This window comes from Drosophila guanche, unplaced genomic scaffold, assembly GCF_900245975.1.
Source record: "Drosophila guanche unplaced genomic scaffold, DGUA_6, whole genome shotgun sequence".
Classification (NCBI taxonomy): Eukaryota; Metazoa; Arthropoda; class Insecta; order Diptera; family Drosophilidae; genus Drosophila; species Drosophila guanche.
The window spans coordinates 3,883,972-3,899,940 of NW_022995754.1; the positions used below are offsets into that span (position 1 = coordinate 3,883,972).

General features: G+C 46.3%; 3 protein-coding genes across 3 annotated transcripts; 1 reads left to right on the plus strand and 2 right to left on the minus strand.

Annotated features, from left to right (window-relative positions):
- Window positions 1–1,323: 1,323 nt before the first annotated feature.
- On the minus strand, window positions 1,324–10,184 carry LOC117589046. Its single transcript, XM_034280673.1, has 4 exons — window positions 10,045–10,184; window positions 2,847–3,599; window positions 2,128–2,779; window positions 1,324–2,061 (listed from the first exon to the last, which is right to left on the minus strand). Exons 1-4 carry the CDS (start codon window positions 10,081–10,083, stop codon window positions 1,835–1,837), a joined length of 1,671 nt encoding a protein of 556 aa, XP_034136564.1. The 5' UTR covers window positions 10,084–10,184; the 3' UTR covers window positions 1,324–1,834.
- A 687-nt stretch (window positions 10,185–10,871) lies between these two features.
- Window positions 10,872–15,914, minus strand: LOC117589455 (small RNA degrading nuclease 5). Its single transcript, XM_034281407.1, has 4 exons — window positions 15,709–15,914; window positions 15,535–15,635; window positions 12,452–13,223; window positions 10,872–12,390 (listed from the first exon to the last, which is right to left on the minus strand). The coding sequence occupies exons 1-4, from the start codon at window positions 15,766–15,768 to the stop codon at window positions 11,089–11,091; spliced, it is 2,235 nt and encodes a 744-aa protein (XP_034137298.1). The 5' UTR covers window positions 15,769–15,914; the 3' UTR covers window positions 10,872–11,088.
- Window positions 14,023–15,434, plus strand: LOC117589456 (innexin inx4). The gene is made up of 3 exons (XM_034281408.1): window positions 14,023–14,302; window positions 14,360–14,661; window positions 14,721–15,434. Exons 1-3 carry the CDS (start codon window positions 14,023–14,025, stop codon window positions 15,243–15,245), a joined length of 1,107 nt encoding a protein of 368 aa, XP_034137299.1. The 3' UTR covers window positions 15,246–15,434.
- Window positions 15,915–15,969: the final 55 nt, after the last annotated feature.

Below are 15,969 nucleotides of genomic sequence, written 5' to 3' on the forward strand. Positions count from 1 at the left end.
ATGTGCAGGTGTTCGTGTGTGCTGGTTTCCTGTTATTATTTTGCATCTGTGTGCACATGGAAGTGGGGTGTGTGTTCGAGGTAGAGCTAGGAGAAAGCTCGGACTTGGTTGAGTGCATTTGTGGTAAGCCCCCAAATGTACACTACGATAATATGCTACCCCAAGCACAATGTTTGTTTGTGTGTGTGTGTGACCGTGCACGGTCTGGGGGGTCTACACTTTGGTAAGACTACACACTTTGGCGGCAGCGGCAGAGTGGTAGAGCAAAATTGAACGCTGTAAGGGTTAAGGCTGGAGCGGGATATGTGCCAGAAATAATTTGTTTACACTTTGAAGTAGTAAGTAATTAAAGCGTGCTTTCTTTTTGTTCTTTATTGTTTTTTTTGGAATCTCCTATACCGTCCAAAATATCTGTAAATTTGTCCAACAACCCTTGTAAAGTTTCACTCCGTGGTGAAAGTCGTTTCAAAGCTTTAGTCTGGTGCAGAAGTTTGCTTTTTGCAGAGCTTTTATCATGCCTCGTATGTGAAGGAAATGCCCCACTTCACTGCTGCTCAAACTTTCATCACTATGCCAGTTTCCCACCCACCCATTGAAACATCATATAATTTAGTATTGTTTTAGAAAATTGTGTACACACGTTTTGTTGTTTGTTTTTTTATTAATTATTGTTTAACTACTTTTTGCTTGAATGTTTTTCCTCTTGCACTCGTCTATGGCTGATGAATTTTCGGTTTCCTTGCGACTTGAAGCACGTGAATTGGCATTTTCCATATCGCAACTTAGGCAGAAACAATTCGCTCTATGATCTAGACATTTAACTAATAAAATGCATAATTCTGTTAACAATTTGTGTGTGTTTTGTGTGTGAGTGTTTGTGTGCTTACATAATTAATTTCACTATGATTAATGCTAATCTGATTGTAATTGGTATTTTATGCGATTTAGCTATAGCACTTCGTTATAGGAGTTAAAGCCAAGAACCGATTTAACGGCAACAGATTTGTTCGGTGTGTTAACGCATTTTGCTCTATATATCATCTATATATATATATATATATGTATTTGTGTGTATGTGTGTGTGTTTCGTATATAATAAATTCAATTTCTTTTACATTTTGCACAACAATTAAAAGTATATTAAACCAGTTAATAATAATAATTTTTGTTTTGCTATGGCCGGGCCGAAATACAATTTGCACTATAAATTTGTTTATGTTTTGTGTGTGTTTTTGCTTTTGCGTGTTGTTTGCGTGTTGGCTTGATTAATTTGTGTGTAGCTTGATGTACTTTCATGATTTATTTCTGCTGCATAGAACTTTCTTTTTCTTCTTTTTTTGTATTTTGGTTTTTGTTTTGGTTTGTACTCGCACTTTGAGTATCCAGCTACAAAACGTTGCATAAAGTTGTATAAAAGTTTTGTGGTATTTCCCCCATACGTTACGAGCAGGAGGTATACCTTTGTTACCATTTTGACTAGCGATTAAATACAAAAAACCCAATCGATTGACCCCTCTAAACATGCGCACACACTGTTATGTATATATCAATAAATAACACTATTTAGTACATATTGTTAGAAACGGCTGCTATAAAATCACCGCCACTTGTTTGGCCAGCACTTGTCCTCTGCTCTTGTAAGACTAACGTAATCATTAACTAACTATATATGTATGTGTATATATGTAGTTCATAAGCGCTAATATTCGTTAATGCAACAAGTCTATGTGGGATCGTCCTCGTCCTCTTCCTCTTCCTCCTCCTCATCTTCATCTTCCTCCCCATCATCTTCATCCTCATCATCATCCTCCTCCTCGTCGTCCGACTCTTCGGATCAGTCGAATATGCAAACAAACACACGGAGACAATTCATGCCGAGCTTCTCCCAGCAACCCTCCTCCGTGGAGCGGCCCTCGTTCGCTCGGCGCATCTTCTTGGGGTAGTTCTTCGGGCTGCTGCGATCACTGAGATGGACTGGCATGCGGGCATATTCGGCACGTGGCTGGCGGAACTTCTCCATCAGCTCCGTCTGCTGGTCGGTGAGGTTCTTTAGCTTTTTGCCTGCAAAATTTAGGCACAAATTGAAGTAATCAAAACGGAGTTTGGGCATCTGTCTGGTGAACTCACCCTCTAAGGCATCACTGATGAGAGATATTTCCACTGGTGGCAGCAGCTCGATGCGCTCGCAGCAGCGCCGGAACTCGGCGGCACTCATGCGCAGATAACGGGGAGTGAGGCACAGGGGACCCAGCACAGTGCGTCGATTTTCGGCAGTGCCAAAGATATTCTTGCGCGCACACTCCGCCAGACTCCACGAGGCCAGGCACTCGAACAGGGTGACCTCCGAGCGGAGTTGCAGCGTGTCGCGCTTGACTATAGTCTCCAGCTCCTCGAAGCGCAGGTCACAGATCTCGGGCATCGAGAGCATCAGCTCTGCGTGCATGTCGATCAGTTGGAGTGTGTTGTGGAGCAGCGCCACGCCATAGTCTTCGGTGGTGAAGGGATTCGGATTGGGTATGAGATTGAGCTGCGCCCCATCCCCGCCCTCGGGTGGGTTCTCGCCTGCCTGTGCCGCTTTGGCTGCCGCCAGCTGCTTGGCAGCGGCCTTCGCCTTGGAGGCCTGCTTGCGGGCCAATTGTTGGCCACTCTGTTGGGTAGTGATCACTGTCTGGTGCTGGTTGGTCAGCGCTATGCCCTGGTAGAACCACAGCGCCTTGAAAATGTCCAGCGCGGTGGCACTGGAAATTCTGAGATCAAGCTCCCGAATGCAGTAAATTATCTGAAAGAACGAAAGAATGTTCATTAAATATCTGGGAAAATGGGTCAGAGACAGCATGAAAACTCACCAAATCGGGCACATTAAAGCGATCGGCTAGCTCGAGGATCTTCAGCAAGTGTTTGTGATCGCGATAGGGTATAAAATGCTTCTCCATGTAGCGCACAATCAGCTCAAAGTCGTTCTTGTCCACATTGAGGATCTGAAAGTGGTTGTCGCTCTTGCGGCCGCTGTTGGGTCCGGCATGTATCAGCTTCGCCAGCTCCACGCTGCGCTCCACCACGGACTTGCGCTCACAGCGGATCATGTAACGATCATCACCGTTCACCACAATAAAGTCGATGTAGGGATTCACAATGACGGGCACGCCTGTGTAGATGTTCGTCTGTCCGCGCGCATAAGGCGGTGGCATCGAGTGCGCTGGTGGGGCACTGGGCGCCGGCGCACTGTGTATGGCATCCACGTGGTGGCCGTCAGGGCCAAGACCGAAAGGCAGTACCATTATGTCAGCCGCCTTTGTGTCCTGTGTATCGTTGTTGTTGCTGTCGCACACCTGTGGATCGTCTAGACCCTGTGAATCGTTGTTGTTGTTGTTACTGTCGACTGGCTGTGGCTGTGTTTCCTCTTCGCTTGTGGTTGCCTCCACGCGACCGTGCAGTACGTTGTGGAACAAAGCACAGCCCACTAAGGGGAGTTGAGGGATTCGCGTTCGCTTGTGTAGCCGCGCCTCGAGTGCGGGATAAAAGCGCCTTCTGTGATACTTGTTGCCACAACGGAACTCTAGGTTCCTGCTCTCCGAGAAGACCCACTCTTTATTGCGGAGCTGTAACAAAAAGTGTGCCATTAAGTAATTGTTTTGTGGTGTCAAATAGATGAGTATTAGATTGCTATTGGAGCCTTCCCTCCGCGGGAAGCACCTTCTTTATCGGAGAATAACTCTGGATAATATTTACGACCGAATGGGAATAAGCGACCATTAGTCATGTTTCGAGTGTGTGTTGCAGACGATTTCGCCACACTAGGAAATCTATCAGAGCGCCATCAAGTAGAGCCCTGTAAGTGCTTTCCCCACGCAGTTAACGATCGATTAAACAATCTTTATCTTTATCAGTCGATTGCCACACTTCAGAAACATAAATCGTTTGGCGTTCGCACTCGCTGAACTTAATCGCTGATTTCTGCACTCGACTATAAGTTAGTGGGCCTCATTATCTGTAAAGTAATGCCGCCTAATTAGCTAACGAGCTGAGTACTTTTTGGGGGCATAACTTGTGTGCTACTGGGATCAGTTTTCTTATATTTGAATCGTTTGATTGCCACCAGTTCGCCTGCAATCCATCATCTAAGGACTATAAATCATTTTGCCAGCACTTCTCGTATCGAAACGCATAGAACAGCAGCAAGCTATCGCGAAGCAAGCCGCGTGATATGTCCATAAATTGTATAATATCAACCCGAAAAATATATCAACCAATGATAGTGACAGCCTACCCGTGGGTGGGGAGGGAAGAGTCTCCAGTCAGTGGCACATTGATCGCTGAAGCCTAATTATGACGTCAAGTAGGCTACAGTAGTAATGCTCCCTGATTTGAGGCGCATGTCATATAATTCTCAAACGATTTAGAACTGTCTTTATCTTTATAAAGTAAAAGGTAAATGAAGGCAATGATAAAATTTAGATAGATAATATTTGTAGATTTGATTAAATTCAGACACGAAGAAATTGTGAAGAATTGAAAAAGTAATACTAAATCAAAAGAGAAGACACTTTTGAGCACTTCCTCCCTTGTTCGAATTGAAGTCCCAATTTCCCTTTTGTAATTTCAAACTTAAGCCAACGACAAGATTAAGTGAAAGGCAAACACTTCTTATCCTATCTGTCTGTAGAAGAGTTCTCAGTAAAAGTTATTTGAAAACAATGAAATTGTTTCATTCTTGCCACAAGAATAGTGCAAACAATAATAATTATGGTACTCACAGATTGCAAAGAACTAACCATAGAAAACAGCGCAAAAAGTATGAAAATATTAATAAATAAAATAAATTATATGTCGATACTGACGATGTTTGAACAGTTGTAAGGAAGGCGAAATGAAGTGTTGACGACTCCATCCATCCGGCTCGTGATGGAAGTGTGATGGAGCTGGAACAGTTCCCGTTACCCCGCGCTGATATTTAAATATTTGCACAGCGAACAGAGGAGAGGAGCAAAGAGGAGAGAGGCAAGAGGCAAGAGGCAAGAGCGCAGCACAATGTGGGGGAAGTGTGACGAGCGAGACGTGATAGTGTCTGATAGTGCAATAAATAAATTATCGTATGCAAATAAATTTATGGCTGTTCATCGATTCAGAGCGATTCGTGCGTTATCATCTGCAGAGGCAGAGACACTGTGTGTCGGGTTCTGCTTTCTGGGGTCTGTGAGGTTTGATCTCTCAAGTTTTATGTGTAGCACAGGCATCGAATTAGCACTCGGAATGGTAGTCATAAGTTCCCTACGTTTCCTTTATCAGCGGGATGGCTGGGGATGGTTCACTGCTCTGGTTTCCCTTTACGATGGGGAGGGGAGGGGAGTGGCCTGTGCGCATATCAGCCTCGAGGCTGCCACAAATGTCACAGTTAACCAGTAAATAAAGAGCCCGCCCCGCCAACAGTCCCACGACCTTGCCCGCAATACGTTCTTGAACTTTACAGCGCACATGTCATTCGATTCCCAATCGCAAATTATCATTTACTATCATGTACACATGTATCTATGTATGTACATATGTATTTCATGCACTTCTTACACTATTTTCTGTATTTGTTCCTTCTGCTTATCGCGCCGGGGCACGGTTCCATCAATCAATCAAATGCGATTTACTTCGACTTGCCGCTGTCCGCAGATATGTTTTGGGGCGAGTCTCCGTATTTATATTTGGAACTCTATTTTTTGCCACAATATTTCCAATATTATAAGTCACACACACACTAAGTGGTTTGTCTTTTTGGCTTTTGGGGGTCGGTAGGTGGCGGAAAGTGAGTTGTATTCGCACGATTTTCCTTAATGGCGAACCGCACACCACGAGTTTGAGACATCGACTGACATTTCCAGTGGATTCGCAGGCGGCGACATCGACAACAGCAGCAGCGGTAGGCAGCGGCAGCGACGCCTGGGGTTATACATTTGAGAATGTGTCATAAAGAGCGAAATATCGGATTCTAAATGAGGCATAATAACCGCAGCATATAGGCAGACATGATGGGCTAACATATGAAGTCTTCAAACCTGTAAAAGTAACAAGGTGAAGCCCGAAATTTGTGTACTCAAATGCCGCTCCGCCGTTAAGGAACTTTCCACCAGAAAGAAATGAAACTCCAGTGAAATGCAGGCCGCCCGTAAATCTACCAAAGTGCGCCTCAAGAATCAGTCGCAAGTCTGCGATTATCAACCTCAATTTTTGTCGGGGGACAGCCGACAAATAAGTAAATCAATATCACTCGCAGCGCTCATATCTTAGTTTAAGGGAGCAGCAGCAGAAGCAGCAGCAGCTGGCCAAAGATTTGACTATTGGACTTAAAAATTAACAAGAAGATTGTGTGGGTGGTGGGTGTGGGCATTAGGTGTGTGGGAGTCGTATTTGACAACTGTAATTGTTGTCGCCCCATTGTGTGTAGGCACGAAATCCATTTTATTGATAAGCAATGCAAATAAATGCGAGGCACTTATAAAAAGAGGCAGAGAGACGGCGAGGAAAAGGCAAAGGCAGCAGTAGAAACATAGCCATGAGTGTGTTTGTGTGTGTGCTTCTGCAGAAACTGTGCCTGCGTGTGAGTGCCTGTAAGTGTGCATGTAATAATAGCAACAATGAGCAGTACAAGCAAGGGGCCACCCGAGAGAATGTTACTAGTGGGATATGGATTGTTGTGGTGGTTCGTATCAGCGGCCAAGGCCGGCACAAAGCTGCAAAAGCTGCGACTGCTAGAGTAGGAGCAAGAGAGAGCAGAGCAGGGCAGAGCAGCGCAGCGTGGAGTGTGTGTGCACAAAGTATTTATGCACTCGCCGAGGGCTGCCACAGCAATTGCCGCAAAAGATTAAGCACAACTAACAGCAGCTTAAAATTGAAACAAAGGGAATTATAGGAAACTCTTGAACCCCACCTCGCGCTGCAAAAGGGCCGGCTATCATGTTTACTCATGTTGGCGGCTGCTGGGCCGCTAATGAGTCGCTCCGCTTCTGCCAGTAGCGTAAAGCGGAAGCGGCAGCGCCAGTACAACAGCAACAACAACAGTTAACAGTTAACACTCTATGGAAGTTCTCCGAGTCTCGCCTCACGCACAACCTTGACACTGGGACACTCGGAGCGAACTCCCCGCCCTAGCTGTGACAACAGCAAAAGTCTCTGTCTCTAGCCCATTTTTCCCCATTTCCAGCATACTCATACTGATGATGATCATTAAAACCCGTTTACGATCGTCTATCAAATATTTGCATTCATAAAAGGGGAAACAAAAAATATCATTAGCAGCACAGCATCAGAGCAAAGTGGAGCAGAATCAATATACATATGGTGTGCGGGTACGTGTGTGTAGGGAAAAACTGTTTAATTAGTTTAACTTAACATAATTATTCACATTGTTGGCTCAATGTAAACACAGCCGAATACGCACAAGCAAAAGTGCAAATAAACAGAAGATAGAAACGAAATCGATGGGATGGCCACGTACTCGAAATGGGAAAACAAAAACAAAACGAGCAGCACAACCCAATTAACTTCCTGGGAATATATACATACGATACGATGGCTAGCCCCTTACAATTGCATCACATAACAAGATCTCTAGAGTTCAAAAATAAAAACACTTTGCCACATTCTTGGGCGACCACGGCAAAAGTTCAGCAAGTGCGATGGCTCCGCGGGCGCTATTTATATGCCCCTAATGAGGTGCATTATTAGGAGGGAAATAGGAGTGAAGCGAGTGCAGTGTGATTATGAAACAGAACTTTAATTAAATAAGCAACAAGTATTCAGAGTAAAGTCATATCTCAGAGCCATGGGCCTCAGTAAATGCGATTTAGATGTTGAACTCTACCCGCTGGAAGCCCGGTAAATGCTCGAGAATCGGGACTCGCGTAATTTAATTTGCCACTGTGCCACCTCGGAACCTACGATTATGACTCCGTCTGAGTCATTGTTCGATTGTTTTGTGGCAGTGTTTGCAATGGATACTTATACCCATAGATACCCTTAGAACAGGACAGACAAATGGCAAATGACATCATTTGATTTTGATGCCGTGCAAAAAGAAAAACACAATCAATTTTATTGCACTGTCCACGAGGTAGCGGCATTACTCATTACCGTGCAGCGGATGTGCGGAGCTGAAGATGACGAGCCGTAAACTCAGACAAAATTGTTTTCTGGCCACTTGGCCAAGTGCCAAGTGTAACAGCAGACACCGAAATATGAAAGAACATTCATATGGGGATGGGATGGGATGGGATAGGCATGGGCATGGGGTAGGAGTAGCCGTGGCATAGCGCACACTGCGTCAGTCATTCAGTTGGTCAGTCTGCCAGTCTGCCAGTCAGTCAGTAGCTGATAGGGTTTTGCCACTGACTCATCCTCTTCGAGTGGGGTATCAAGTGCAGTGTCGAGGGAGAGGTACCCTATGCTTGGATCAGGCTATATCTACCAGATAGAGACGTTGCTTTTTGTGTTACAACAGGAATAAAGCAGATAATAATCGCCATATAAAAGAGAGGCAAACAATTGACTTGCAATTTAATTTCCGCACAAACAAAACTTTTTATTTTTGGCTGAAACTTTCACCTGGTTTTCCCTGGTGCTCTCTGGGAGTTGGAGGTGACTGCGTTGCCTTCCCAAAAGGCAAACACAACATAAAAACGGAAAAAGCGGAAAAACTCACCCTAAACGAATGAAGAGAGGGTGAGAGAGAGAGAGAGAGAGAGAGTGAGAGAGAGTGAGAGAGAGGAAAACCCTACGCAACATGTTCCATGTTCGGCATGGAGTGGGGCATGAGGGGAGAGGCTCTGACAGAAACTGGAGCAAACAGTGGGAGCAGTTCGGTGGGGCAAAGAATCCAAAACGAACAAATTTGCAATTGCAGACAAAGGAAATAAATGGAAAGAGGAGTGGTGGAGGGCAGCAGTAGGTTGCGGGATGTGGCGTGCTGAATGCGGGATGGGTCTTGGGCTAGGCCAATAGCCAATATCAAGAGCGCGACGTTTGGGATCCCAATGCGTTGGTGGGACAGATAATGGGGAGCAGGAAGGGATTGGGGTCGCATGGGCAACCAGTTGGTGCCAAGGGCGATGAGGCAGCAGAGGCAACAGAGGCAACAGAGAAGGCGGAATGGACGTGAGGCAATGTAACAATTGACAATGCGGCGTATGCGCGATGGATGCCCAGCTGATGTGGCGGATGAAACACTGACACAGTGAACGAGTTTCCCACTCACTCACTCACACACACCCGCATATAATTACACCAGCACACACACACACACACGCACACAGAGAGAAAGTTCTCCCTGAATTCCTTTGAGCAGGCTTTCGCTTGGCCCAAGTACCGAGTATCTGTGGCCGACCGTGTGCATGTGCCCAGTGACTGTGCCCAGTGAGTGTGCCCTGTGCCCGTGCCTGTGTCTGTGTATCTTATGGATACACAATTTATGTTAGCCAATTTCTCGCTCATGTTTTGTATATACAAATGAACTTTTGATTAATTACACACGGCCCTGCGACTTACCCCAGTTTATGGCACAAAATTCTGAATGGGAATCTGTGAAATAATTCAGCAAAAAGTTATTCCTTTCCTGACTGCCGATTTCCGCCACAGATTTCGATGCTGTTTAGTTAGTTGATTTTTGTGTGTTTGTTTTGCTTTTGTGGGCAATTTGTTTATACCCAATTTAATGCCCGCACACTGCCCGCACTCCACTCTCCATCCAACCTTCCATCCAACCATTTACTATATTCATATGCCACCTACAAACACTCGCACTCGTACACACGTCTGTAGGTGTGTGGATATATAGAGACACATGCAATATAGTACGATCCGTGGCCGAGAGTTTGAGAGATTTTTGCGCGCGCCTCGTTGCCAAAACGGAACTGGGAAAGGCAGCCACCAACGACAACGTCTCCTCTCGAGAGCCGAAAACCGTATATACAACAAAATATTTCGTGTGGTGCGCTTTTCCGAGCGGAAAGAGCGCCAAAACCAAAAAAAGCACAAGAAGAAAAGCGAGACAGAAGGAAAACATACCCAATTTCCCGGCGCAGCGTTGCCAGCAAGTTCATCCATAAAAACAAAATATTATTCCTAGAAGAATTTTTACAGAATTAATGTCAAATTATGGACATTTTTGTTGAATTTTGAAGTATTTTTAAAAGTATTTCTGATATTGGACATATATTGGCATTGACAGGAAAAACGCAACCTTCTGGCAGCCCTGTACCTGGGTCTTGGGGAAAATTCTCAGCAGCTTTTCCCCCAGCCGGACATGCGCCTTGGTTGTGTGTCAGTGAGTGAGAGCTCTCTCCCGACCGACCTACAGGTCGTGCGGGCACAGCCAAAAGACGCAATATTTTCGAGCGTGTGATAAGACGCGGGACACCGATGCGGATGCTCCCGGACAACAACTTTCGTACACTTTCCCTTTCCAAAGAGAGACAGAGAGAGAGAGGGAGCAGTGGCCCAGCGAGCCAGCGAGAGTGCGTGAGTGCGTGGGCATCATAGGGAGGGCTGCCTCGTTTCGGAGCCCTAGACAACGGAGTGGTGCATTGTGTGAGGTAGGAAATTTATTGCTCTTATCAACACACGACCGACCGACCCAGGGACCGAGCGACGAACCGAAAGGGAATGGCGAAAGCCAACGGAAAATATCGGGCAATGCAAACCGCCAGAAACTAGGTCAAATCTCACTCTACGGAGTCGAACCATTCCATTTGGTAGCAAAAGTTTGGCAATCGATTCTGGGTTTTTTGGGCAGCTACGCCCCCAACCAGAAGGCCAGTTGAATTTTTGTTTACATTTTGTTATATATTTTTGTTTGATTTCATGCGATTATTTGATCAATTTGACAACTTTAGTTTCGTTACATTTTTGCAGTGTAATTTTCAGGATAGTTGGAGGCAAAGAAAGAAGAAATGGATTGTACGTCAGAGGTTGGGGTTGTACGGCTAATTTAATTTTGCTTGAGACACCAAAAGTCTGTGGGTAAGCTAATCCAAGCTAGCGATTTTGGGCACTCTGTAGGGCACTTTCGGGGCGCATTCAATTCAAAATAAAGTCAGGGCTGTTGGTGTGCTAACAACCGATGGGGGCACTTGTCTGTTCGGTGCCATTCAATCGCTTGATGGCAATTTTGGCCACACCCTTGGGGCACTCTGTGGAGCCGCCCATGAGCACGAGGAAGAGTCCATTGTGGGCCACCGTATTCCACAGACGTTCGATGACCTTGTCGATTTTGACAGCACTGCGCTCGGCCCTGTCCAAGAGGAAATCCTCTTCGGGTATCGACAGATTGGCAATTGTCAGCGAGTTTTCCAGGGCTATTTCGGTCACCTTGCGCACAGCCTCTTTGGTTGTGGCCACCTCGTGCACGAGCACAGCCGTGCTGTTGTCCTTGGGTACGACCTGCTCGGCCTTCTCGATGAGCTCCTTGAGGCGCGGCTGCAGGCCACCAACATTCACGATCGCCGTTCTCCTGTCCCGCTTGGCGGAGTACGCAAACATGTTGTTCGTGATGCTGTCACCGCTGCAGGCATTGGCGATCTCCTGCAGTCGCTTGTGTTGGGTGAGAATCTCGTCGCCAAACTCGATGCTGTTCGCGAGCTTCATCTTCACAAGCTTCAGCGTGGCCCTGGAGTCCTCGATCGAGTCGTGGCCGTACTCGTTCTCCTGGATGGTCTCCTTGAGGAACGTCATGGCCAGATGCTTCAATTTGCTCTTCCGCCGCCGCACGCCGGAGATGTTGAAGCAAACGCTGGTGTCGATCACATACGGATGCATCATCCGCATGGCATTCAGATCGGAGTTAAGCGACTGTCCCACGAGAATGGCATCGTCGGGCAGCAGTGCGGACACCTCCTTCTGCACATCCTTCAGCTGCTTGGTCACCTGCTTCATGATGTCCTCGGTGATGCCCGAGTACTGGGTGAGATAGTCCGTGATCCTGTTGTCGGGCATCACCAGCGTCTCGTACACAGTCTTGTACTCCTCGTCCACAATGGAAATGCGCGTCAGTTCATTCACTCCGGCCACAGTGCGACACATTTCACAGTCCACGCCGTACATGGGACTGCGATTCGTGACCGGCTTGTACGATTTCTTTGTGAACTTGTACGACCTGAAGCGGCTGTGCAGCTCGCCCTGCAAGGGTATCGGATAGCCCTCGTCGACCATTTGCAGGGCGGAGAGCAGCAGTTTGGTCCGCGGGAATTTATCATCGGGATGCAGCTGTGGCAGCTCCATGCCCGGCTCCTGGCGTCCCTCAATGGGGAAAATGCCACGCACAAACAGTGTGGGATCCTTGTTGAGTGCCACTGCAGATTCCAGGGAACCGTGCTGGTCAATTAGCTTCTTGGCCTGCACACTGGTCAAGGGAATCTATGGGAGAAACCAAAAATATATCAGGATTCAACGATCAACGAACGAGTGAGCTACAAACCTGCGCAATCTCATCGATAATCATGCCTTCACCCTGCTGGGGCAGCATTAGTTCCAGCTTCGTGTTGAATATCTTGTTGCTGGCCTCGAACTGGCTCTCATTGGAGAGGTAGTGGTAGAGGGAGAGGCCCTCCAGGATGACCACCACGCTGTGCGAGAGACTCACCCACTTCTCGATGGAGCACCAGCGGTCCGGCCGGCAGGGACTCTTCTGGCCAATCATGCCCGACATCAGCAGGTTCTGTATGTCGCTAAGGAAGATGGGCGTGCGCGCATCCTGAGGTGTCTCCAGCAATGCCCGCTGCCCCATCTCCCTCAGCCGCAAGGCGGGGAAGTCCTGCAGTCGCCGCTTGCGTCGTCGCAGATCCGCCGAAAGGGCCTTGTACTGCTCTTCGCTGAGAGTGACCAACGTGTCACCCGGTATGTTATCGCCACCTGCTTCCTCATCATTGCGAATCCGTTTCGACTGTGGTTCATCGGCTTTGTCCGGGTCTGCCTCTGTGGGCCTTTCGGGGGTGCTCCTGATGGTGTGCCGATTCTTGGTCTTTCGCTTGCTGCTCACGGTGCAAAATCCGTCATCTTCCATTGTCTCTGGGCCGCTGGATTTCGGCTCAGAGTCCCGCTTCTTCGCCAACTCAGCCTCGTGGAGACGATCCCGATCGTTCAGGTCCATCAGGTTGGCCAATGCGGCCAGCTTCTTCTTCTTCTTGTCGCTGCGCTCCTGCTGCTTCGCTGAGACTTGCTCCTTCATATTGGCGAGCCTGATTTGTAAGCTGCAACGCAAAAGGTTAGTTATTCTTTATTTCCAGGCCTTTTTAGCGATTTTCAATCAAAACAAATAAAATGTGCTTGTCGCACACGTATGTCAGAATTTACTCCTAACGCGTGACCAAAAGTTCATTACGAAAAATACCAACACCGAAGTGCAGATAGTACCCGATGTATGTATCTGTGGGGGCGCCACCACAGCCCATTAAATTGAAACAACGATATAATCGAAACTGGAATGCTTCGTAATAATAATTTTCCATCCGCTTTGGCATATTATCTATATAAAGCAAATCGTATTGCAAAATTGTATGCAGAGCGGTCATGGAGGCGGCTACAAAAATACATAATGTAAATGTAAATGTAAACTACCAAATATTTAGTTCTACAAATGGCCGCTGACGACAGTGGGGCGCCAATACAATTACTGGCTGGGACATGCCTTCAGATTGTGTATATTTTGCACGCTATCCCACCTGCAACACGTTGTGAAAACGAAATGCAACCACAAAATCAATGATATTCAAATCTATCTCGTTTCTGCTCTTTAGATTTAATAAAATTTCAATTTGGTGGTAAATTGATGTTAATTACTATAAAATTGATATTTTCAAATTTATCGCACAGAAGTATCGATATTTTGGGAAACCCAGCCCTGTAAATTGATATATTGATATCATCCCTACTTTCACCGTTAGAATGCCGCGTGCTCCACGAATTGCGCCTAAATTTTCAAGTTGTGTTTTTTGCGAGCATTAAAAGTTAAAATTGCGTGAAGTAGTGCTCAAAATAGAGATTCACAAGATGTATGCCGCAGTTAAGCCACTGTCGAAGTACTTGCAATTCAAGTCGGTGCACATTTACGATGCTGTGTTCACCATCCATTCAAAGTGCACGGTGGCCCTGCTGCTGGCTTGCACTTTCCTGCTCTCCTCGAAGCAATACTTTGGCGATCCCATCCAGTGTATGCGCGACCACAACGACATGGATTTTATTCACGCCTATTGCTGGATGTACGGCGCCTATGTCAGCGACAACATAACGGAGACGCCGACTCCATTTGGCCACGAGCGCTGCAAGCCGGGTAAGCAAAGGAAAATGCCGTTCGATTTGTGATTCTTTTAACATTCGCTTTTTGCAGGCGGATATGGTGGAACCGTGCCCTTGGCTCAGCGTCGATATCTACGCTACTATCAGTGGGTTGTGCTGGTGCTGTTGCTGCAATCGTTTGTCTTCTATTTGCCTGCATTTTTGTGGAAGATCTGGGAGGGCGGCCGCCTCAAGCATCTCTGCATGGACTTCCATCAGACAGCGGTCTGCAAGGAGCGTAGCAACGCGCACTTACGTGTGCTGGTCAAGTACTTTACGAGCGACTACAAGGAGACACATTTTCGCTACTTTGTAAGCTACGTTTTTTGCGAGATTCTGAACCTGGCGATCAGCGTGAGTAGATTCTGCAGACACCATTTGTGGTTCCCTTCTAGCATATTGTACTCCCGCAGATTGTAAACATGCTGCTGTTGGATGTGTTCATTGAGGGTTTCTGGAGTCATTATGTGGATGCTTTCCTTGCGGTCTACTCTGGCGACTGGCACATGTGGAGCAGCATCACCAAACGCGTCTTCCCCAAGTGCGCCAAATGCGAGGTGGTCAGATTCGGTCCCAGCGGATCGGACTCTTCTATGGACACCCTTTGTCTGTTGCCTCTGAACATTCTAAACGAGAAGATCTTTGCCTTCTTGTGGGTCTGGTTTATGACCATGACTTTTCTGGCTGGCCTCAAGCTCTTCTTCCGCTTGATCACCATTTGCCATCGCGGCGTACGCTTCCACATTATGCGCGCCAGAGCCCGTCTCATGCCAAAGTCGCATCTTCTGCGCGCTCTGCAAAACTGCAGCTTTGGCGACTGGTTTGTTCTGTTGCGTGTAGGCAATAACATAAGTCCCGAGATGTTCCGCAAGTTGCTGGAAGAGCTCTACGAGGTCCAGTCGCAGCGCAAGTGCCCGCCTGGTGCGGAGGAAATTTAACCATGATTTTGATTAACATTTCTGACATTTTCCCGAGCAAAAATGAAGTTGTTGTTCTTTTGTCGGGCAAGTACAAGTACTTAATTCATTCAAATTCATATAATCTACTCCCTAATCGATATGTAAGGATTATCGAGTTTGCATTTAACTTTTTCATTAAAATATCAATTCAAGTTCCTTCTTAACTAAGCGAAATGTTTGCTGAATTTACATACTTAATAATGTATAATGAATATATTTTGTCTAACTTTATAATCAATGAACCCACGTATCTGCTGGAAGTACTCACCGTTCTGCTCGCGTCAACTGCAACATAGCTAACCTACCGCTCAACTCCGACAATTGTGAATCCATCTGCTGATTGGGTAGCATTTTCATTTCTTCTTGTATCTATTTATGGTGAAGGTTTATGCTGGCACTCTTTACTGTTTGACATCTATTTTATGTTTAAGTGTTAACTCACACTCTTTCGTTGGTAAAATTTTGATTTAAGATTTTTGACAATTTTCAACTGAATTTTCATATGTACAATCGGATGCGTGTGCAGCAATGAACGGTTTTTAGTGTGCAACCTTTAAGACAAAAAGTTACTAAAACAAAAGGTGTATTTTCTCTGCTTGAGATGTATGAAATTTGTATCAAAATAATTTCGGAATAGGTTGTGTGTTTCTATCAAGAAATAAGTTGCAAGGATTACTTTAATCGAACCTTTGTCAGCCCATAG

Bases quoted from the DNA above. Each gene is read 5' to 3' on its own strand.
- LOC117589046 (XM_034280673.1), bottom strand. From the start codon at position 10,083: ATGGATGAACTTGCTGGCAACGCTGCGCCGGGAAATTGG. The intron at 2,780-2,846 runs GTGAGTTTTCAT...TCGTTCTTTCAG, and splicing joins GCTTTAATGTGCCCGATTTG to ATAATTTACTGCATTCGGGA. The intron at 2,062-2,127 runs GTGAGTTCACCA...TAAATTTTGCAG, and splicing joins CATCAGTGATGCCTTAGAGG to GCAAAAAGCTAAAGAACCTC.
- LOC117589456 (XM_034281408.1), top strand. From the start codon at position 14,023: ATGTATGCCGCAGTTAAGCCACTGTCGAAGTACTTGCAATTCAAGTCG. The intron at 14,303-14,359 runs GTAAGCAAAGGA...CGCTTTTTGCAG, and splicing joins CCACGAGCGCTGCAAGCCGG to GCGGATATGGTGGAACCGTG. The intron at 14,662-14,720 runs GTGAGTAGATTC...GTACTCCCGCAG, and splicing joins TTCTGAACCTGGCGATCAGC to ATTGTAAACATGCTGCTGTT.
- LOC117589455 (XM_034281407.1), bottom strand. From the start codon at position 15,768: ATGAAAATTCAGTTGAAAATTGTCAAAAATCTTAAATCAAAATTTTAC. The intron at 15,636-15,708 runs GTGAGTTAACAC...CACCATAAATAG, and splicing joins AATTTTACCAACGAAAGAGT to ATACAAGAAGAAATGAAAAT. The intron at 13,224-15,534 runs GTGAGTACTTCC...TTTGCGTTGCAG, and splicing joins CAGTTGACGCGAGCAGAACG to CTTACAAATCAGGCTCGCCA.